The sequence below is a fragment of the Teleopsis dalmanni genome, chromosome 1 (genome assembly GCF_002237135.1).
Source record: "Teleopsis dalmanni isolate 2A chromosome 1, ASM223713v2, whole genome shotgun sequence".
Classification (NCBI taxonomy): domain Eukaryota; kingdom Metazoa; phylum Arthropoda; class Insecta; order Diptera; family Diopsidae; genus Teleopsis; species Teleopsis dalmanni.
This window is the reverse complement of record NC_051846.1, coordinates 160,068,329-160,092,060: the sequence shown is the minus strand read 5'-3', so window position 1 is coordinate 160,092,060 and position 23,732 is coordinate 160,068,329. Positions and strand designations below refer to the sequence as shown.

The following is a 23,732-nucleotide window of genomic DNA, read 5'->3' as shown; positions in this document are numbered from 1 at the left end:
TTAAACTTTATAAATGAGTTGTGTTTATTAGTTCCTGGCAAACTCCATAAGAAGTCATTAATTTGATTGCAAGGTATCTACCACTTATATTATGTTATGAGAATGAGTCTGGTGTAAGACAATTCGATGTGGATATATATTTCCAGTACTGGATATTATATAGCATTTTAGGACATAATGCAAGAATTTTTAAATTATAACTACAACTTAATAATTTTTTAATTTTATTTATTTTCGAAGGGCTTTTATCACACAATACGCTATCATTTATCTTCATTTAACAAAGTGTATATCCTATAATGTTTGCTAAAAATATTTACTTTTAACTCTGATGTCGTGTAAAATAAATAATTAAATAATTAAAATAGCTAAACTAAAATAAGTGAGCAATTAAAACAATAATAAATTGCAACAACAAAATTTTTATATGTAATTAATTACACTTTTTGGGTACTCATACAGTTGTTTCAGGGATTTCCAAATACCCATTATCAGTGGACCTTAGAAGATACTGATTGATGAATCCATATATAATCACATTTAACTAAGTTTGCTTGCAATATTCCTACATCACTTTAGCATTTTTTGGCACTGATAAAACATGAATTATTTAACAAAATTCAACCGTAATATATTTTGTAAATATCTTCCATTTAGTAACCTAGTACAATAAGTATTAAGAGTTCAAAGAATAAATATGTTCCTGGTTTAAGAGTTATCTACAGCAATTTACCTATAAAATTTTTATAAGACTTCTGTTTTTAGTATCTAATGATTTTTTGAGATCATCGGAAGATGAACTATTAAATGCACAATATATATGAGTTCACTAATTTTTCAATCCCCTATTACAAAGTCCCTTAAAGATAGTCGGTTAGAACTAAAAATCTGAATGTATTTAAGATTATTCAAAAATATTTCGTTACAGAGAAAATAATGTTACTGATTTTGGGCACACCCAAGTAAATTACTTCCGTTATTTCAGATAGTTTAAAAAAAATTCCATTTATTTAGTCTTAGCGCTGTTGATCTCATGTTGCTGCCTAATTTGTTCTAATTATACGTGATGTTTATTTTGTGTTTTTTTCTAGTACAGTACTGTTCATACCAGATATGATCGCGGATCAATGCAAGTCATTGCCCATGGTTTTTTTGGAAAACAATAAAAGTACGGTGATGATGTTAAATTTAGTTTTATTAATTTATTTATTTGAATTTATTTTTTTGGGATACCATAAAAATAAAATGATGTGATGTTACTAAAATATAACAAAGAAAAATTTGCCTAACTATGGTAAATTAGAAATATATCACGGGTCGCACATATCCCAACTGCGGGACACATCTGGCCCCTTGGGCTGTGCTTTGGACAGCCCTGTTTTAATATATTGTATATTGATTTCTGAATTATTATATGAATAAATTAATGTATATATATTATTGCTATTATTGTCATAAGCAATAACTCAACTAAAAATATGTAATATTTTTTTCTTCCATCTAACATGGCATACATGGCATATAAAATAAAAATTTGTTCAAGTCGCCAATTAGGAAATAGTCAATTTATTTTATACAATTTTCATATGTGATGAAAATGCAACAATTAAAGTACAAACTACAAAGCATAAAGTTTTCAAAATAGTATCATAAAATAAACTAAAATACAAACTGTGCAAGTAAGTAAGTATGTTCATATGAACTCCAAGAGTTTACGTTTCCTTAGTATTTGCAACTGTGAAGCAAGCGACGTTATAACGTTTACTAATTCCACAATTTATTAACCATCAATAAAGTGCATATATATTCCAAGAACATGAGCTCAGGAGGAAAGAAACCACCTAAGGATTTAATGGAAACTAAACACTTTCATATGCACATGACTTGCAAAATGGAAAAGCCTTAACACAAAATGTTAACGCAAACCACCAAGTGAAAATATTCAGATGCCTTAAATTGATTCAAGTTATGATACTTGAGGTTAAAATTTGTGTGCCATTAACCGCACATCACTTCCAAATGCACTTGTGTTCGAGTACTTGCCTCAAGTCCTTTAGGATTAAAGAGGATTTATGCAAATTAACTGTACTACAAATGAAAATGCTTACGTCAAGCATTAGAAACCTCAATCAAATTGAACATATTGCCTTGTCAAGCTCAAATAACGAACGAATGCACTTGACAGATGTACCACAAAACCCTAGTTTACTTGATTCTTTGATTAAATTAAATTGTTATCTAAAGCAAAAAACTAATTTCCATTTTATGAAAAGGATAGTATTATTAACGTTTTTTTATTAGTACTAGGTTTATGTCGTTAATTTAGCGATCAAAGCCCAGAAGTATGATTAACTTAATTATCATTTATGAAAAACTGCTGAAGAACAATAAAATCGACCATTTTGCTAGCGAATCATAACGGACGATGAAAAATAGATTTAATACGATAATATCCAACGTAAGCGATTATAGTCAATAGATTGAAAACAAACAGCGTTATGCAAAGTGTTTGATGGAATTGTAGGGCAATTGTCTATTACGAGCTGTTCGAGGCTGGTGCAAGGATTAATTCGGTCCTATACTACTCAAGACGCGACCGGCTTTAAAAAATAATAATCAACCAGATTGGGTCATGAATGTGACCAAAATGGGTCATGAAATAAGGGGTTATGTACTAACCTTGCACCATCTGACTTACATATGCAAAACTCTCTAATTAGTTAAACATTAGTCTACCAAAGAACCACTGAAAATAATTTTCATAAGTGTTTCGCCGATAAACCACAAAAGATTTACACCAATATAGTTATGAAGCTGTACGCAAAATACCATAAATAAAAATAAATAATGACTAATATATACTTGATCAAAATCAATTTTTAATAAAAAACGATTTTAAACTAAAAATGTACCAAAACATTGTTTATATTTTTTATATATCTCATATATATTAATATATTTTTTTTATTTTAGGAACGTATAAAAGCTTAGGCTACTTTTCCATAGATACTCATATCTCTGAGTGGAGGTAGCTTTAATTTGGCATTAATACAAAACACATAATTTGGAAGCATTCAAATACACAAGAACGAATAAAATAATTATGCCTCTCTAAGTAATAGTATTAAAATTTAACAATTCAAAAATAAACACTATTAAATATTTTAATAATTCTACAGCTAGTTTAACACAAACTAACAAAAAACTCTAAGTTTAAATGTATAAGTTAAATACGGCTTTGGGTCAGTCAGCTAATTAGTGAACACTCACTCTTAGCTTCAAAATTTGGCAGGGCACGAGTTCACCTCTTGCTACTTGTAGTCTCAAACAAAAATTATTTAAGGATAATTAAATATAAAAAATAAATTCAATAACACTGATAATGAGTATTTGGCAATAACCAAAACTGCTGCATGGTCAGTCAAAAATTCAATTAATCAGAAAAAATAAAAATTTTTGTTGTTGCAATTCACTACTGTTTGAAAACTTTCTATTAAATAAATAAAAATACAATAGTTTCTATTAAATAAAATAATTACTAAGTGGACATTTAAATATTACTAAGTGGACATTTAAATATTACTAAGTGGACATTCTTCCAGACTTCACACTACAAAAGAAACCACTGTTGGATCAATGGGTTTTCATGATACAATGTGGTCCATTATTATGTGGTGTCTAAATAGTTTTGAGTGTAAAATCTACGCCTGTTAACTATAATTATCTATTTGATCTATAACAGTTAAGTAGTAAACATTACCAGCAATGACTATACCATGTAATCAATTTTCCGCAATCCAATATAAACGTAAAGAAATAATTAGTACGAATAACAGTGTTCTGAGCTCCCAGTAAGTTAGCAAAAACAAAACTAACTTAGTAACTAAAGTAAAGATAAAAATATATTCATGGACTATTAAATTTGAATATGAATATGAAAAATATAATAAAATAAAAAAAAGAAAATACAGTATTTGTTTAATTATTTTATTCTATTTTTTTATAGCATTTTTTTCATTTAAAATTTGCATTTCTGTTGCAGAATATAATATGAAGTGCATAATTCAGTTAAATTCAGTTTAGTTTTTAAGAATAAACTATTATTTATAATAGTATGAATTTATGTTCACTTAAAAAAGATAAACCCGCTTTTGTTGTATATATCAGAATATTTAACATTTTTAATTTAAAAACATATATTTCCTAAGTTAATTGTTTTATTTATCACATCTTTTAATGTTCTTTGTGTTTTAGAATTTGCATTTCATTTCTTTAAAATCCTTTTTTAAGAGCTGGTTTTTATTGTTTGAAAAATGATTTTTTAATGAGATATTTTGCATAACTAGCAGTTCTTTATGTGAAAATAATTTTTTATTATAGCTCTTAAAATGGCATGATAAAATTTCAAATTAGCAAGGAAAGTTGAGAGCAATGGAAAAATGTTAACATAAATTCAAAGGACAATGTGATAACAATAATAGTTTTACTAATAGAAGCAGCAATAGAGGACAATTTTTGCACTGCATGGGCATTATCAGGACATTAAAAATATACACTTCTTTCCATAATGTTCTTTAAAAACTGGGGCATTTGAAATAATTTAAAAGCAGTCGTTTCAACTATTTTGTTATATGAAAATGACAACAAAAACTTGCTCACTTGAATACGAGAAAATAACTCGTAACTATAAACACTAAAATTGGAATAAATTAAATTTACTAAGACTCCAGAATAATTTTGAATAAATATAGAATTAAAACCTAACCATATAAGTATATTGTTATTCATATAATCGTGCCTGAAATAGCAGTAAACATAAGAGACTTAGTTGTTGGTAGATATTTTTATCATGTATTAAACTGTGTATTTTACTATTTTTCGTAAATTATTGATTAAAATTTAATATCTACTTAATTCCATAATATTAATATAGACAAACTTCGAAGACATAATGATCGAATTAAATATTAGCAGGAAAAACGGCATCAAGTAGCCCAGAATTCAGCGATCATAGAGAATCTTTTATACTATAACTAATTCTTATTAAACAGAAGATATTCGGGGTTTCAAACAAAGGCCACAATGTCTCTCTAGGATGTATTTCTTATATTAGATAGGATCAGAAGGTCAAAATCTTCTTATGGCCAAGAACTGTCAGTTTGTCACTCCAGGCAAATCTCGCTTATTTACTTGGAAGTGTAAGTGAAAATATCGTGATAGGTAGGTGGGTAGCTTGCAAACAACCTTAACTCTGTTTTACTAAAGATATAAAAAATGTACTTAAAAGTATATTTGTAATTAAAAGGGCAATAGCCTAGCGAAATTTGGCTCCAATAATCTGCTTAAATTTTTCCAATTGTTTATTAACAGCCAAGTTGGTAAATATAATATAAGATGTATTCTGAATACAATACACTACTTTATTTCGAATCGATTTTCATATCAAAATGAGAATAATAAAAAGGACTTAACACTGAAAGTTAGAATCACCACATCTTCAAGAATGATTTGAATATGGAATGTGGTATAAGCACAGGAGACTTTTCAGCTTAAAAAGATATAAAAAACTCTTCTCCTATTACAGAACTCTTCTAGAGGTTTCGAGGGTGAAATCTTTTCTGTGGAAAAAACAATTCGACTAATTTCAAAAAAAAAAATTGGCAAAATCAACTGATTGATTTAGTTCTCTGACAAAAGAGCTAATTTTCTAACGTTATCCAAACTTAGTGCAAAATAGGAGCCAGTAAACCAGAACAAAACTCAATTGAAGTCAATGAGTATACAGCGCACAATTTCATTAATCTAGAATCCAGTGCAACAAGGAATATAAGAAAATATAATTTTGTGCAACTAGCTAGACAAGAAATGGAATAATTCTTAGTAGAATAACTAACACGGATCTCATAAAAAAGTGCCCAAAAACATAATCGTCATTGTTTTCTGATAACAGAAATGGACAACTATATGGAACTAATCTACCTGTTCACAATTCATTGAAAATAAAAATACTACAGAGCAGAATAAAGGTCGAAGTGCTAAGACTTATAACATTGCTAACAGGTCATTGCCCAGTGAACATAAATACAAAAAACTTAACCAGAATCCAGTTAACCAGAAAAAAAAAACAATTGACTACTTTCTTTGCAAATGAAAAGATCGAAAAAAAATTAAGACTTTCCATGAGCTTGGTAGATACAAAGTAATGAGCTTGGTGGATATTTCACAAGACAATATTAATTTTCAAAAAATAATCTTATTTCATAAAAAAAGATTAGGCATTCATAAAAAAGATCAACAGTTTTCATAACTAGATATGTGACATCAAAACATTGTCGAAGCGTTACTTGGACAGAAGGGGAAGAGCTACTGCCCCTAAAATCAGCCAACCAGCCTTACAATTCCCAATTTTGATATTTAGAAACATTTAAATAGAATTTATCAATCCTATATTGCGACTCCTAACAACACAAATTGTTTATTTAGAAAATGGAGTAATTAACGCACATGAGTTCAACGACTCTAAAAAGGATAATTCAGAAACTATTGAGCTGAGCATATATAAATATATTTGATTTTATGCGGATAATGCATTTCACGCCATTTCCAAGTATTTCAAAGTACTTCGTTCCATAAAGTTTACAAAACGCAAAAGTTTAATTAAATATGTAAAGTTGTAGTAAATAAATAAACCTTAAAGATTTTTGAATGAAGTTTCCAATATTAAATTTATTTACTTTTAATAATACTTTTGATCAATCACTATTCCAACCTTAAACGTCTAGGAAGTATTCGCTTGTTAATATTAAAATAGTTATTAAAGTTGCTCCAATTTGCAATATAAAGTGTATTTTAATACACTTTGAAACAAAGTACATACATGCTCGCATCGGAGGTAATGTTACTCCAAACGTCTGGTGTATTCTATTATTATTAACAGTACTGCGAAAGTGCAACCACACCACAACTAATACCTTTTTAACAACTCCTGCAGTGGTTATGGCAGCAAAATGCTGATGCAGGAGTAATTTGCATAAAGTCTCTAAAAAAGGATAATAACATTAGTTGTGAGATGAGCATGTTTTCTGAGGTTATGCGGAAATTACATTTCATATTTTAAAGCAATTTTGTTGCACTTTGAAAATTCATTTTAATCCTGTAGCAAAATTAAATTTATAAATTTGTTGTGAATAAGTAAACACTAAAGTAATTTTCAAAAATTTCTATAAACAATAATGTGAAACTCATAGCGATTTCGATTGGTAAATTTGAGGTAATTTTTTCAATCAAGATGCTCTTTAAATTTTAGTGCAATTATATTTCAGATTAGTAAATCTGGGACAAAATATATAACACTCAAGATTAAGTTATAACACTCTAGATATTTTGCCAAAGTAGCAAGATTACCAGCTGTTTCATACACAAGTACAAAAATGTTAGATTACTCCAAAAATTTTTAAATGGGCAACTAAAGTTGACAGATCGAGAGTAAGTCTAGATAGAATCCAGATTTAGCAATCGCAAACGCCATCAGACATTTTTAGTATGGCACTTTTTGTCAAATTTGTTTGTACAATTATATGACAATTATATGACAATTATATGACAATTATATGTACATATAACTAGATATATGTTATAAGTTTACATTCGGTGTACAAACTAATTGGAACTTATATCTATTTATATAAATTTCGTACTGCTACCGAGAAACTAATAGAATAGAAAGAAAACGATCAAGAAAATACAACTGTATATTTTTGAAACACGAAGCTTAAAATTTAGCTTAAGGCACTCATTCAATGCATTAAAACATGAAGCTTTAAATTCAGCTTAACCCACTCAACCTATACATATCAAGGCCTGGTCACAACAATTAGAGCACATTTTCTCTAACAATTTGAAACAGTTAAAACCGCTAACATTCAATAAAATGTATACATTCAAATGAATTCACATGCCATAAATATAAATGTGGACAACTATAAGTTCGAAATTGGAATTAACTTTGTTTATCAAAGAACCAGAATAAAAAACAAATATGATCCCCACTTAAAGATTCAAGGAAGAATAATTTGTACTTATCTAGAAAAATAGAGCACTCTTCGGACGAATCCACATCACGCTCTTACTCGACATTGTGTAAGGTCCAGAAACTTCAAAAGTACACAACAGCGTTGTGAAAATATTAGGAGTGTTTTAGAGTCTTTGAAAAATCTAGGTATGTTCCACTTTGCATTGAATATTGAATTAGTAGAGTGATGAATTTTACAACCAGTTCACTCCAGAATAGCCAAATGATATTAAATGGGTTATAGATTTAATATTAAATTTAATATTAAACAAAAAACAAATTTATTTAACTACTTTATCTTCTCGATCAATAAAAACTTGTTATTGACACAATTTTTGATGTTTTTGCTGTATTGTAAAGTGCAATAAATCACTATGATTCACTGAGGAAGACAGAATCACATACATACTTTAAAAACCAAACATATAAATTGACAAACTAAACAACACTGTTTGACCAATTCATTACATAACAATTTACAGTTTACTTATAGATACGGGAAAGACAACCAATTCAAAAACAACTGAATGGCTTGTAAAGTCCAAAGATTGTCCTAAAGATTCAGTAGAAAGCCTCTAATAGACTCTTTAGTAAAGTTAAATATACTTATAGTCCTATAGATATGATATCAAAATGCTAGGCTAAGGGGTGTTCGCCTAGCACAACAGAGTTTTCAGAAACCAGTATCAGAATGTTGAAATTTCTGAACACATTCTCTATGAATGTTCTAAACGAAGCAGCAGCAGCCTGATCCATCTCGGAGATAGTTTTTTTGTTCCTCATAACAACTGGAATAATTCAAAACCATCAAACGTGGAATTCAAAAACTCATCCGCTTGATCGGTTGTAACAACTGGGTTTAGTACAATAAACCTTCCGATTTGTGGTATATAGTACTCCCGACTTCATCAAAAATTAATAGCAAAATTAATAGTTATAGTAATATACTCACGAATTGACAACTGGAACCATCATCTGTCAATACTTATCATTGACAATGTTCAATGTAAAAAAGGAAAAACAATTATTTCCTCAAATAATTTTATATTAGAATAAAACGTTTAAAAGAATATTTTAGTGTAAGTTTTAGCACTCATCTATTTGGAGTTTTAATAAGATATTTTAAACTTTACATTATGTACTGAGTTTCTAATTCTAATCTTTCGATGTAATTTCATCTTTCTTGCAAAGATGTTTTTGAAATGCACAGAAAATTTGACACCAAAAAATATAAAGGAAGGAAAATCACATTTTTATTTTTCCATAGCCTCAGTATCCCTTACAATCCCTCAGGTGACGATTTAGTGTTGACACTTTTAAAGTGCAAAGTTTTACGCTTTTAAGCTTCAATATTTGTGTGGAAACTTATCTTTACTTTTATTTACTTAAACATCTAAAAGATTTAATTTAATTTGTGTTATTTCTTAAATTTAAACAAAAAGAAATTTGATGACTTGAATGGAAGCTAGAATGAACTTTGATTGCAATAATTAGAAAATAAAATTAATTAACAGAATAAAATGCTTTTGAAATAAACTATCAGATCTTTTAATTCAATCATACAGATTTGGGAGTGTTGTTTAGGTCAAGTATCTATTAGGCGCTTTAAGTAAAATTGAGTATCTTGAAGTAGAAATAATGGACCAAATTGTGTCTATAAAACATTTTATTTAAAAATCTATGATAAAATCTATTAAAGTAAAATATTATCCTACAATTCTACATTCTTTTGTTAAGCTAAAAATAAGCGACCACAACTTATTTCAAAATAACGAACTTAAAGTAAACTTAAGAATCAATGAGACCTCAATAAGACCATTTACTACAAATGGAAGTTCAAATAAGCAATAAATATTGAAGAATATTTGAGGCAATAAAAATTGCATATTAAAGACAAATGAAGGCCACGAGTACCATTATTCGTCAATAACAAATTTGTAAAGCTAAGTAAATTGCATTGCATTGCTTGCTTCAATATATCAGAGGCAATAAAATCAAATTTCAAAGCCATCTGTCTTCGTCTAGGTACCCTTAAACGACAAAGCATATCTGACATATAAAGTCGAAATGTACAGGCTCATTTAAAAGTCTTAAGAAACTTTTTCTATAAGCGTATTTTATAGAAAAATGATACATTAGTTTCAAAACTGGTATATCAATACCCAGAAAAATATGTTCTGACCACATACTAGTTAAATTAACCTGATCATTTTGTTAAAGTAATTTTAGCTCATGTGGTAAAGACGATATGTAAACCAACATTAGTATGGTTCAATCAACACAATGCATCAAGTGAGAGTATTTTGACCTAAGATTTAGTTAAAATCTAATTTAATCAACCATGATATTTTTCTTAGTGAAAAGTTTCAGCACTTCTTCAAGGGTTTCCCAATGAGTACCCATGACCGTGAGCACAAATTCGGGTTCACCTTACAAAGAGGTTAAAATGGGAAAATGTTAAAACAGAGACGAATATGAATGATCCAAGACTAGAAAAAACAATTCCGATAGATGTCTGCCAGGCCCTATTAAGGAGCTTTCAATCAATAACAATAACCTCAGAAATGGTAAATAATAGTCTCAATTTTCTCTTTGAAACTGAAGTATTGAAAAAAATAATAGCGCATGAAAGACATGAAGGTAGTGAAATGTATAGTAATCTAGCCAAAAGATTTACAAACTAGTCATTACTTGGTCTTAAAACTTTCTGTTAATTTACAAAAAGTCACTCAACTTTGTACTTACTTTTACGTTAAAAGTAAGTACATCTTATATATTCGCATAAACTTAGAGATGCCTCAGATGTGTATTAAACTCCCTTGGATAAAATAAAAAATACGTTGTGAAATGTGATTGTTTCAATTTAATTTTCTTTTATATGTAACAAGTTTTTTCCATTAGTGTTTCCATATATGGCAAATAAATTTTTTATTGTAAAATTTACCTGACGGGCGGGCTATTCAGTTTATTGCTTTCAAAAAACATTTTTAGCGAAAAACCTCAACTGTTTATTTAGGACTTTATGACTCAGCAGTATATTTTAAAAAATGATCAAATAAAAAAAAATTGCCAAACTTTAAAAATTTTTTATATACATGTAAAGTCGTAAATATCTATATTTATATTCATTTTTGTAAACCAATTTAGATAAAAACTGTAGAGTATTTAAATTTATATAGAGGAAATTTATACCAGTTATTTTTTATTATATACTGAATATCACAAATCAATATAATAACTTCATGTTTTTATTTATACTTAATTGAGTTTAAAAATATTCCTTATATTTAATGCAGTTTAATATTTTTATATTGTGATGGAGAATATCTAAGACAAAATGATTAACGAAGTAGTTGTAAAACCCAAACTTCTTACCAAATAACTAGACGATATATTTGCTGTTATAAAAATTGACAACATAGGTAGAGAGTACGTTACACACATTAAATAATTTATTTAGATATATAAAGTTCACCAAAAAAAAAGAAGGAGAATCTGAAAAATTTACCTATCTTGACGCAATAGTTATAAGACACAACAATAAACTTAAAATTAATTGGTATCAAAAACCTATAAATACTGTACGATATATTAATTTCAACTTGCAACACGCTTATCATATAATTCGGAACACAGCTCTGAATTTGATTAGACGTACTGAATTTCAGCGATCCAATTTTTCATAAGAAAAATGAAAAAATTATAATTGACATCTTGCATTATAATGATTATCCCAAATGGACGATATATTCTCTTCTAAAACAAGGGAATACGGTGAGCAAAACAAAATCCGTTACCACTCAAAAATTTATCTATGACGCATATCCCTGAATTTTGAGAAAATTTCAGCAAATCCAAATGCTATAATGCAGACATGCACATATTAGCTTTCAAAGCTAGAAATACGCTTAGAAATCATTTTTTTAACACAACATAAACTCCAAAGGACAAATTAGATAAACATGATGTCGTATACTGAATTCCATATGGAGGTGACTGGTCTAACATATGTCAGCAGGTATATATTAGTATAAAAAACAAACTTAGTGCAATTTTCGGTGGTCAGACAGCATTAGCAATCCATTGCTCTATTATGAACCAAACTTCAAATTTTGAAGAAGTACAGATCATCAACAAAGAACCAAATTATAGACATAGATTAATGCTGGAAATGTTACACATTATTGAAGTTCCGGACAATCAGAGACTAAACTAAAAAAAAAACACAGAGGGTGTTGCAGAAATTTACAGGTCTTAATTAGGAGGTAATTTATCCTCCATTGTTTGTTCATTTCAAAATTTTTCTTTTTCTTTTTTTTTTGTATTTAAATTTTGACTAAATAAATTTAAATGTTGAAAATGTCAAACATTGAAAATTGTTTCGATATATATTTATTGACATTGTTTTCGATATATATTTATAAGTTTATTTACATGTATTTAAATATGTAATTTCTTTCTCTGTTTATTATTATTATAAACTGAAGTTGGTCTAGGAAGTAAACTGTAACATTTATGATATAAATAATTTTATATAAAAATTAAAATATAACTAAATATTTTATACAGTTTAAAAAGTGTAACTTTTTATTTTATTTAAAAAACATTTTTATAAATTTATGTGTTAAATAAATGAGCTAAGCCCAGTAACAAATATAAAAATTAATATTATTATATTAAATGTATACTCCATCACTTATTTTTAATTTTAATTAAAGTGTTCTCAAGTATCATTATTATTTATTTTTACCAAAAGGTCACAAAAAATCAATTAAATTTGTTATAAATATTAAATTAAACGAGGGCTGTTTGATTAGTCAGTGACTTTTTGAATTTCCCTCGCAGTTACTTCAAATGCAACAGTACTGCTGTCAGTTGTAATCTACCAGTGGTCAACTTTCTAATTTTGAGCAAGCTACGTCGTTCAGTTGGTGTTTTATAGCCGCTCAAAGCAGACAACCTCGTGAATTTTTACAAAAATGGAAAAAAGTGAATTTCGTGTGCTGATTAAGCTTTACGATCCCAAATCCACGAATTAGGATACTAACTGCTACCCTATCCAGCATATTCTCCAGATTTAGCCCCCTGCGCCTATTTTCTGTTTCCAAACCTAAAGAAATGGCTGGGCGCTAAGAGATTTGAGTCGAATGAAAGTCATTACCGAAACAAACGCGTATTTTGAGAGCTTTGAGAAAACCTATTATTTGGAGGGTTGGAGGGTTGGAGGGGATAAGAAAATTAAAAAAACGCTGGACTAAATGTATCGAGCTAAAAGGTGATTATGTGGAAAAATAAAATGTTTATTTGCCGAAAAAAATTTGTTTTATTTAAAAAGTCACTGACTTATCAAACCGCTCTCGTATTATATTGTAAAAAAGATATTTTCTGTTATTAAATAATTAGACTTAGGTACTGCATTTTCTATTTATTGGATATGATAAGTTGGTGATACCCGATTGTAAATTTGATTTTCAGACAGAATATTGATTAAGCTTAACTAAGGTTAAGGTTATTTTAAGAAAATCTATCGTTAGTATGATCAGTTACTAAATGTTGTGTACATACCACAATCTAGTAAAAAAATAAGCAACTACTTACATACCACGTAACGCTTTTCATACAAAAATAAATATTATTTTTGATTTTATAACATTTTTTCATGACTCTAGTAAGCCAACTAGAATATTTTCTTCTTATATAAATATTATATTATCTTTAATTTTTATATTATAATTTTTTCATGCATGAAATGAAAGAAGAACAATTATTAAGAAAATAACATCATAATTTAATTGTTTTTACTGTGACAAAATCGTGTCTTGGCCATTAATTATTTTTATGTGGTATACTTTATAGAAACAATGAAGATGCAAAATAAAATGAAATTTATTCAGAATTCAGAAAAACTGTGTCAAGTGTTTATCTACATGGAGTCCCGCACGTACGTACATTCCAAAACGTGTAAATCATGAACCGTTTTGTTGCAAGAGTCATGTAATGGAAGCACAATTTTTCCTGTTGAGTTCAAAGGTCACAAGCACCCGCACTTGACACAGCAATTGTCATTCAAGTTGAACTACAATTTAGTGCTTTTTTAAGGGAAGAAAAAAAACTTATTTTATTTTATACTTTTATTTTTTACCTTACTTTTAAAGAAAAGCTATGAGAAAAAACTAATTTTAAGCTGAACGTAAAAATTCTTCAAATAATATTTTCGTTTCGTTCTGTTAACAATCACAAATGATTTCGTACAATTAAAATTAAGTGCTGCAGCAGAGCATAGTGGAGTATTTGAGATATATACATATTTTTCTAAAAGCAAGAATTTAGTGATGCAAATAAACTATTACACAATATAAGTGTATATGTATATTGCAATGGTGTATTTTTATTATTATTGCACAGAAAAAAATTGCTTTGACATGTCATATTGTTATTCAGAACCACAACTCTGGACTTGTGGTAAGACCGGTTTTTTTTAATTTAAAAAAAAATATCATATATAAAGCAGATATGTTATTAACTAGTCAATATACTAGTTAAAACATAATCAATAAAGTAAATTGCAATCATATTAATTAAGAGTTTTTTTAATAGCACATGTAATACATGTTTCAAATGGGTTTTAGTACAAACTGGAATACCTATACATATGTAATTGCTACTTCTGAGAAAATAGTACAGTAATCACTAAAAGCCTAATTGCAATAAAGAAGAATAAATTTGCATGGATCACCTTTATGTGACTAACCTCTCCATTAGTTGGAGATATATGTCAAAACGAAAATTAACTTTTAGTGATGCAGAATTTTTTCATATCATTTTGAATACTCATAAGTACCAAATATAAAAGCAGTAGCAACAAAAAAGTTCACACGTCATATGCAGTACCGGTATGTAAGGATACCTAAGACATTCCAACACAAAAGCCTTTTTCTTATGCTTTCATCATAGTTTTTATTTAAAATATTTTTAATCAAAAGCAAAAAAGAAAAGAACACTTGAGATAGTCAATTCTCTAAAAATTCTTTTGTGCCAATTTCATTTTCCTTGGAAAATTAAAGATTCCTTAAATCTTAAGGAGAACATTAACATCACCGTTAATAGTTCAAAATAAACTAAAATAAATTTAAGGATGTGATACGTGGTGCACAGTAGATTCATTCTATTTTACAGACGCTGGTGCTACTTGTGCAGACACGGAAATGAAACATTGCAGATTTGAGCATAGACTCAGTTCTGCAGAAATTCTCTACATTCTCTCTCTCAGTTTTAAGTTTAAAACTTTTTTTTAGAATTTTCCTGGTACTGTTCTTTAGTTGAATACATCCTCAATCCTTGTCACCACTTCTCTGTTTTTATTCCGATTGAATACACACTGCACATTCGCCAACAAAATTCACATTGTTTTCGTACATGTCCTACCACAATATAACAGATGTTAGGAAAGCGTTTCATTTCATATTTACTACAGTGCGACGATTTATATATACATATGTATATCCTTGCAAAGGACTTTGTGAATAAATTTTGATTGAATTAGGAAAGCAAAACAAAATAAAAAACACCGGTTGTGATTAATTTTCTTCTATAAACAAGAAAATCAAATTAAACGGAGAAGGACCAGAACCAGTAGATAATGAATGTTAAAGAAAATGCATCTATACCATTTAGTTAAATAAATATATTAATTATAAATATATATATAATTCATGCAATCTTATATAAATATTTTGTAAGTAAAATTTCATATTTCTAAAAGATGAGGTTTTTAAGGGGATATTTAATATTTTGAATTTAAATAATATGCATAAATAAACTAAAGTAGTCTTTTTTATTTAGTATATATTTTTACAACATTATAAATGAAAAATAATTTGAGCCGCTACAAAAGTATCTAAGAAACTGAATCCTGGGAGAGTGTATTTCCATCGTATACTAAATCCTTGGTAGTATCATACGAAACCGATGTTATCTTTTAACACTATAATAAATAATGGCGTGCTAGCATGAACCAACGGTTTGAAATACTTCATACGATATTATTGCTCAGATAATAAACAATTTCAGAAGATTATATTGTTATCAAAAGTTTTCATCAATAAATCAATGACTGCCCTAGAACTACTCGAATGACCTGTGGCATCAATCAGTTGTTACTAAAAGTTTTCCTGATCATGTTATTATAATTTTGGAAGTATTCAACGTAGGTTTCTATCAAGTGACACTGACTTGGCGGTTGTGTTATCTTCCTTTTTAGGAGTTATATAAGACCCAATGATGATACTAGTCAAAAAACTGCATTAGTCAGTACCCTTTCAGGGTGTTAATGACCACTGTTGGATTTACCTTACAAATTTTAATATTAATTTTTTAAAATTGTGACGCAAACTATGGTTGTGTGTATTGAATTGTTGCACCTATTGAATTTTGCACGTATATCAGTCAAGATTCTTTTACATTATTAATGGATAGAGACTAACACCTTGTTAAAGATGTCGAGTTAAGAAAGTTGGGTTTATCCCGATAATGACATTGAAAACAATAATAGTTGTACAATTTATGCATCATTACGTTAGCTAGATATCCAAAAGACTACAAGTCCTCTAAAAATATTCAAATGACTTGATAGGCAATTATTAATATCGGATAAAGAACGTATGATATTTCTTTAAACTGTCCTAAACAACGTTAATGGTTTCACCTGTGTGCTCTTTCCGTACTGCTAACGGTAACTAAACGAGTAAAAACTTGATATTCTATCCATCAGACATATTGAGTTACGTCAATTGTATATGAATCTGTTTTTCATAAAAGCTTCATAAGTGTTACCATATCAAATAAAATCAGCTGTGAAAAATTACACCTTTTACTTTCATGTATAAATTATAATTTAGTGAAAATTTAAATTGCATATATACATTTGATATAATTCAAAGATATAAAATCTTTATTTTTGTATATATTTTATTATAAACTTGTCAAATTGATTTTTATTAGGGCTAACATTAGAAGGTTCTAACAGTAATGCAATATGTGTTAGTAGAACATAAAATATACAATTCCTTATTGCAATAATTGCTATGTGAATTAATCAGTAATTACCATATAATCGGCTGACCATATAGTAATAACTGCCAAATATGAAATATTTATCGTAATTGATTTCTTGTTAGAATATACTTCAATAGAATTTTATGGTCCATTCAGCAATTATAACAAATTCAATTTATCAATAGTGAAAACAAACAAATCAGAACTAGAAGACTGAAAAGTAATTCAGCTCATCTGTCTGTTTCCAAAGCAATATAAAAATGGGAACGTTGATAAAATTCGATTACTGTATGAAACAAGCCAGTACCAGAGTTATGAAGAAATTGGATTGACAGCTCATGTCGAAAACTTTTTGTAACAATTTCATGAATACACTTTAGGTGTCAGGTCAGAAGACATTTATTTTTGTTATAAAACTCATTTTACTTTTTCAATACTCTATCAAAGATTAAATAAAAATAAGAATAAGTATGTTTATGTTAAAATTAGAACCTAATTAATAAAATTTTTAACAATGTAATTTTTTATTTTAATCTCATTTAAATTTAAAACCAATTTAATTATTATTCGTATAAATTTATATATTGAAGAAAAATTATAATACTATTTGTAAATCAAAATCATTTAATTAAATGTTTCATTTTATATAAAAATAAATTTTTTCACTTTTCTAAATTTTCACTTAAAGAGAACTTTACTTTCACGATATACATATACTCATATATATATACATATATATACATACTATAACTTCCCTTACTGACTTCCATATATGAAAAAACAATTTAAAATTTTTTGGTCCTTCCTTGCTCGCTATTTTAAGCAAAAATTTCTCTTCAAAATTTATTGCAGGATTTTACTGGAAAATTTACTTCAATTTACTTTTAAGAGTTAAGTTTTTTATTGCGGCTCTGTGTATCCTTAAATAACTTCATTGAACCTTATGCACCTGTGTCACTACCCTTTCAATATAACACATAAAAAATGCTGTATAAATTTTAAATTTAAATCTTAAATGTTAAAAAAAATATTTATAAATTTGTTTAATATTTCTAAACAAACGAAAAATACTTCGTACACAGTAAAATAATAATTTTTTAATTTTAAAATAATTAAATACGACAAATTATTACTATTGCTATTGTTGTGTTACTATTGTTGTTGTTATTTATTTGTATACAAGTTGAATATTATACTTTATCAAAAATTATAAATTTGTTTTCGCATTGTAAAAATCTATAATTATTAGTTAATAAAAAAATCTTTTAGATACCCTTAAAGAAAAAAAGTAGTAAATTAATTTTTTATTTACAACCCAGTCACAAAACCAGAGTAGTAGCTTAAATAAAAATTATAATTTAAAATATGCTTTTTTTTGAGACATAAGAGTAATTAGCAATAATAGGTTATCATTTAAATATTCAGGTTTTAAAGGATTAATAAAAAAAAATACTTATTTTTAAGGATAAGGATTATTTTAAGGATGAACTTCATGTTATTAATAAATTTGTTACAAATAAATAGATAAACAATTTTATATTAGACATAGATAGATTTTTCTTTGGATCAACCCGTAATAAAAAACCATTTCAAAAAATATTTGGAAAATCCCTCTTTTTAATTTAAATGAAGGGGAATTATGGAAAAGATATTTAAGATAAAAATGTTTTCCTATTTATTTGTAGCAAGTTTACTCAAGATACGAATTTCATATTTATTAAAAGAAAACTAATTTTTTTAACCATTTAAAAGTTCAATTTTTAAACTTTATCTCGTTATTGCCACTGACCCTTATGTCTAGGATAAAAGAGGTTGCAGCTTTGAACTCAGTAGCTCCAAATTAACCTAACACAACTGAAAAATCACAAATGAAAACTTAGTACAGTATTATCGGCTACAGCTACAGTCAATTTGTAGATAAATTATTATAAATCAAATTAAAAATTATTAAACCATAAATCATAATAATACTTTGATTATTTCTGCAAGAACCAAAATCATAGAAAAATACATAAAATTACACATATAACTTTATTACATTCTATGTTTTTGAAGGCATTGGTTTAAGGTACTTGTAAATAATTACAGCAACTCATATTGACTGAATGCCATAACTTTTCCAGTTAAATTAAAGTTTTTCTCAACTCTGTCTGGAAAACAAAAATAAAAAAAATTATACTCCAAAAAGCATACAACCGCAGTCTTTTGTTTTTACTTTATTTTATTATTTTTTATCACTAGTCTAGGTGGACAGTAAAACAATAACAAAACGGAAAAATAACAACAATATGAAACCAAACTTAAACTCTTCCTTACACACCTTCCGAATGGAGTCCATGTGTTAATACGAGTGGAAGTTTTCTTAAGTGCCTTAGAACACTCTAATGTTCCCGTTAAAAAATTAAGATAAAAATTTATCTTATCTTCGAACCCGAGTTCGAATCCTGGTACTTGCAGTCTCAAAAAAATTAATCATTTACGAATACTTAAATACAAGAATTATTTCCAAGACCACTGGAGATGGATATTTGGCAATACTCGAAACAGCTGTATGGTCAGCCAAAAATTCAATTAATTAAAATAATATAAAAAATAAATTTTTTGTTGTTGTAGTTCGCGACTGTTCGAAAAAAGCTCTTTATAAAAATTAAATGAAATTTTAAATCAAAATTATTCAGCTTTTAGTAAACACAAATATTTTAAATTATATAAGCAATTATATATTAAATTATATTAAATTATATAAACTATATAAGAAGTATAAGCAATAAATTATATAAAAAAAATTACAATATAATACTATAAATGCACATTTTGAAATAATGTAAAAAATTTTTTTATGAATAAGATCTATTTTATAAAAATCAAGAATATTCTATATTATTTAAAGAATAGTTTTGAAATTACAATAGGCAACTTTAAGAATTAACATTTAATTCGTTAAACTTGTATTTCCAAATAAAGCTGTAGTGTCACTTAAAATTTAAAAAGTGACAAAAAAATTTGGAAACACGATTGTGAAAAAACACGATTAGTCATCGTTTCTGATTTGACAGGCATGAGTTCTAAGCCTGGCACTTGCAGTCCATACAATTTATGTACGGACTATAAACTATTATGAAAAAAAACCCGAATTTTCTAAGACAATTGTTGATGAGGACTCGGCATTAACTAAAGTTTTTGTAGTTGTCTTTTTATTTCTATTCGAACCCTTCTAACTATTAAATAGAAGAACATATTCATATGTTTCTGAATTCAAATGAAAGCTTTTTTGGCGACATATAATCATGCAAATATTTATACTTTCATCGTCTAATGTTATTGTAAAAGTGTTTGGTTGTTAATCTTATAACTTTTACAACAACAAATAAAGGAATACTTTATATTTATTATTTAAACAAAAGTGTAAAGATAACATGCAAAACTAATTAAGTCGCCCTTAAGCATTATCATAAATGATGGTTATTTTAAAATATGTATAGTTATAAAACATATATTAATACGAATAATTAGAATAAATTATTATTATTGATTAAATATTCCCTATAGCATTTTTCATTATTGTGTTTATTTTCAATTTTTGCTATTGAGTTGCCTTAAATGTTAATTGCTCACATAATCAGACTTATATTGGTTCATTACCTGTGGCTAATTCTGGAAATATTAAAGAACAAAATATAAATTGTACAGTAATTGATGTAATAAAAAAATAAAGCAATATATGCCAAATTCTTTTATAGAAATAAACGATTAGTGATTTACAAATCTATTCTAAATGAAGTGCAAATCTACATATATATTTATATTGTGTTCAAACCTCCAGTTTTACCACCAAACTGTAGCTTTGTCATTGTCAAGCCCTCTTAACCCCTCTTAAGTTCACGTAAACGAGCTTACAAGCGAAACACAGTTGACAAACTATTATAGTAAACCTTAAGATCTCCGTCTCATCACTTCAGAAACTAAAAACAATTCAAAAACCTTAACAGAAAACTAACAATTATTTTTTTAACAATAACTTGCAGCCAGTCATATATTCTTACACGCACTCACCTATACACTTAAGGTATATGGAAACAAGGCCCCATAGTTATCAAAATCATCATAAATGATCATTAGATTATATAAATTTGTACAATTTATTCCAAAAGTGATTTTTAATAATGTAGACATCAAATAAACTGAAATATTAAAATTGAACATATAGAACAAAAATCATTAAAATATATATATTGTTTATTTGCATTATGTCAGTAAACCTATTCTATATTCAGCAAAATTACTTAGGAGCACCATATCAGAATAACGTCTGAATGTTAAACCTATTCAAAAGACATACTGTATACAAACACATAGAAAATTTCCGATCATTTATGAGTTAAAATATATACCTATAAAAAAATTATTTTACAAGAAATGTTTATTTATAAAATAACATTTTATTTGTATTTGTATTAAGACACTTCCAATAAATTGCAATTGATTCATATTATACATCCACATCTATTCAAAATTGTATCAATCGCCTTAAATCAATTGGACCAATGGTTTTAACCAAAAATAAACAACAATTATATGTGTTCTTATATTTAGAGAAGATGTAGAGAATTATGGGGCTTTCTTTAATTTCAAAAAACTAATGTATGTCCAGTTCTTTTTTAAGAACAATCATCTGTCAGTTATAAGAATTAGCTACCTATTCTAAGATCTAGCTACCTATTGAGTTAAAAGTCATCCTAAAGAATCGTCTTTATACACTATGCTCCATACATAATAATTTTTTATTTCAAAACTTTGCAGCGTAAAAAGAAATATTTAGATTTATATGAAAATTTAAGCATTTTTATTAATTATTATATATATATATATATTTGTGCAGTATTTATATATATACATATGTAAGATAAGCATCATATGTATGTATATATATAATATATTGTTACAGTTATATATATTTTTTAAATAGATTTAGATATATAGATATAGATATATTGATTAAATAGATTTCCTATGTTCCTCAGGTCAATACATGCAAGAACGAATAAGGAATAAAAATCGCTCAAATGGAGTATTGCTTATTCATTACAGAATAAGATATTTTTTTAGCTATTTTATGAGCATTATACTGCAAAAAAAAAAAAAATTAACTGAAATTTTACTCACATATTCTGATCTTACTTTTTGTTGGTAATTAGTGCCTGGCCCTGGAATATCTTTCAATTGCTCAGTTTGACGGGAATGACTACAACACTTATGCACCCTTTTTTTATCAACATTAACTTTTGAAGTATAGGGATTTGAAAAAGGAGTATTGAATGTGTTGTAGAAAAATGGACTATAACGACCCTTTATTGAATGGGTATGTGGAACATCTGCATTTCCAATGACATTTTCACCCAACATTGATGGAACTGTAAATACATTCGGACCTGAAGTGGGTGATTGTGTAAATATTAGCAATGAAACACTTCAGGTGTATTAAATAATTACCGGATATAAATTTAGATTCATCGCTTGCCTTCCTCAATTTACGTTTACCACATCGTGGATTTTGAATTTTCTTTTTATTTTCACGTATTCCACCATGTGTTAAAAAAATAAGTGAAAGGTTAGTTCCATAATTACGGTCTAATGGATGATTCATAAAGGAATCGCGAGCAAAATAAAGGTCCATATATCTAACATGATTTGAGGGTTCCATTTTTATTTTTCCATCATCTGCAGGTTCACATTTCATATATTTTGGAACATGTTCAAATTCAAGGATTTCTTCCTTATACTTATCAGTCTTGCCCGATGTTTGCGAATTTTGAGTTTTACATGTTATTATCAACATGTCATAAACCTAAAAGATTTTGAAAACTCAGCACATTTCACATAACGAATGTATTAGTTTTTACCATTTCACTCTATGATTTATATTTTATGGAGTAGGCAAGGCTCGACATATGCACTGTCGTAATTTTAAAAAATTTTCCAAAATTAAATATCAAAAAAAATATATCCGAATTTATTGAATAATTAATATTTCAAAATTGTGTAAAGTAAAAATCTAAAAACAGGGCAAACTTGTTTAATAGAATTTTTTTTAGTTTTATATTAAAATTTAAGCTTTAAATAAAAGAATATCATTTTTATTTTAATAAAAAATAACTTAGAGTACTTAAAATATCATCGTAATGAGCAGAAACCTGAATATAGCCATATAATATGATAACATTATTTGTAATCGCAAACGGTTTTTTTTATCCTTAATTAAATTTCCAAGTACTTAACTAAATCAATTCCTTTTAATGAGATTAAGTCAGAAGCAGTGCACTATTACAAAGGATAAATTAATATCTGAAGCATGCAAGTGGAAAATCATTTGCATATGCAGCTTTTATTTTATCCTCCTTATATTCGTTTTATATCCTCATAATGAATTATGCACTTGTGTAATAAAGGATAATTTTTTAATATATTTAAACCAAGTTAACAATCAGATTATATTCTCTAACATTGTAATTTATAATTGTAGTACATGAAATTATAAAAAATTTCAATGTGTATAACCGTGATAAAAATAATTTAAAAAATATGAGAGAGGCATACGAGCCCTAACATG

General features: G+C 27.3%; 1 protein-coding gene across 1 annotated transcript; it reads right to left on the bottom strand.

The window, feature by feature from the left end:
* Nucleotides 1–22,101: 22,101 nt before the first annotated feature.
* Nucleotides 22,102–23,118, bottom strand: LOC119669069. Its single transcript, XM_038078832.1, has 4 exons — nucleotides 23,026–23,118; nucleotides 22,616–22,970; nucleotides 22,304–22,554; nucleotides 22,102–22,250 (listed from the first exon to the last, which is right to left on the bottom strand). The coding sequence occupies exons 1-4, from the start codon at nucleotides 23,026–23,028 to the stop codon at nucleotides 22,185–22,187; spliced, it is 675 nt and encodes a 224-aa protein (XP_037934760.1). The 5' UTR covers nucleotides 23,029–23,118; the 3' UTR covers nucleotides 22,102–22,184.
* Nucleotides 23,119–23,732: the final 614 nt, after the last annotated feature.

Excerpts from the sequence above, each read along its gene's own strand:
- LOC119669069 (XM_038078832.1), bottom strand. Across the intron at positions 22,555-22,615 it reads TGAATCTAAATTTATATCCG|GTCCGAATGTATTTACAGTT; the intron begins GTAATTATTTAA and ends CACCCACTTCAG. Across the intron at positions 22,251-22,303 it reads GCACTAATTACCAACAAAAA|TATAATGCTCATAAAATAGC; the intron begins GTAAGATCAGAA and ends TTTTTTTTGCAG.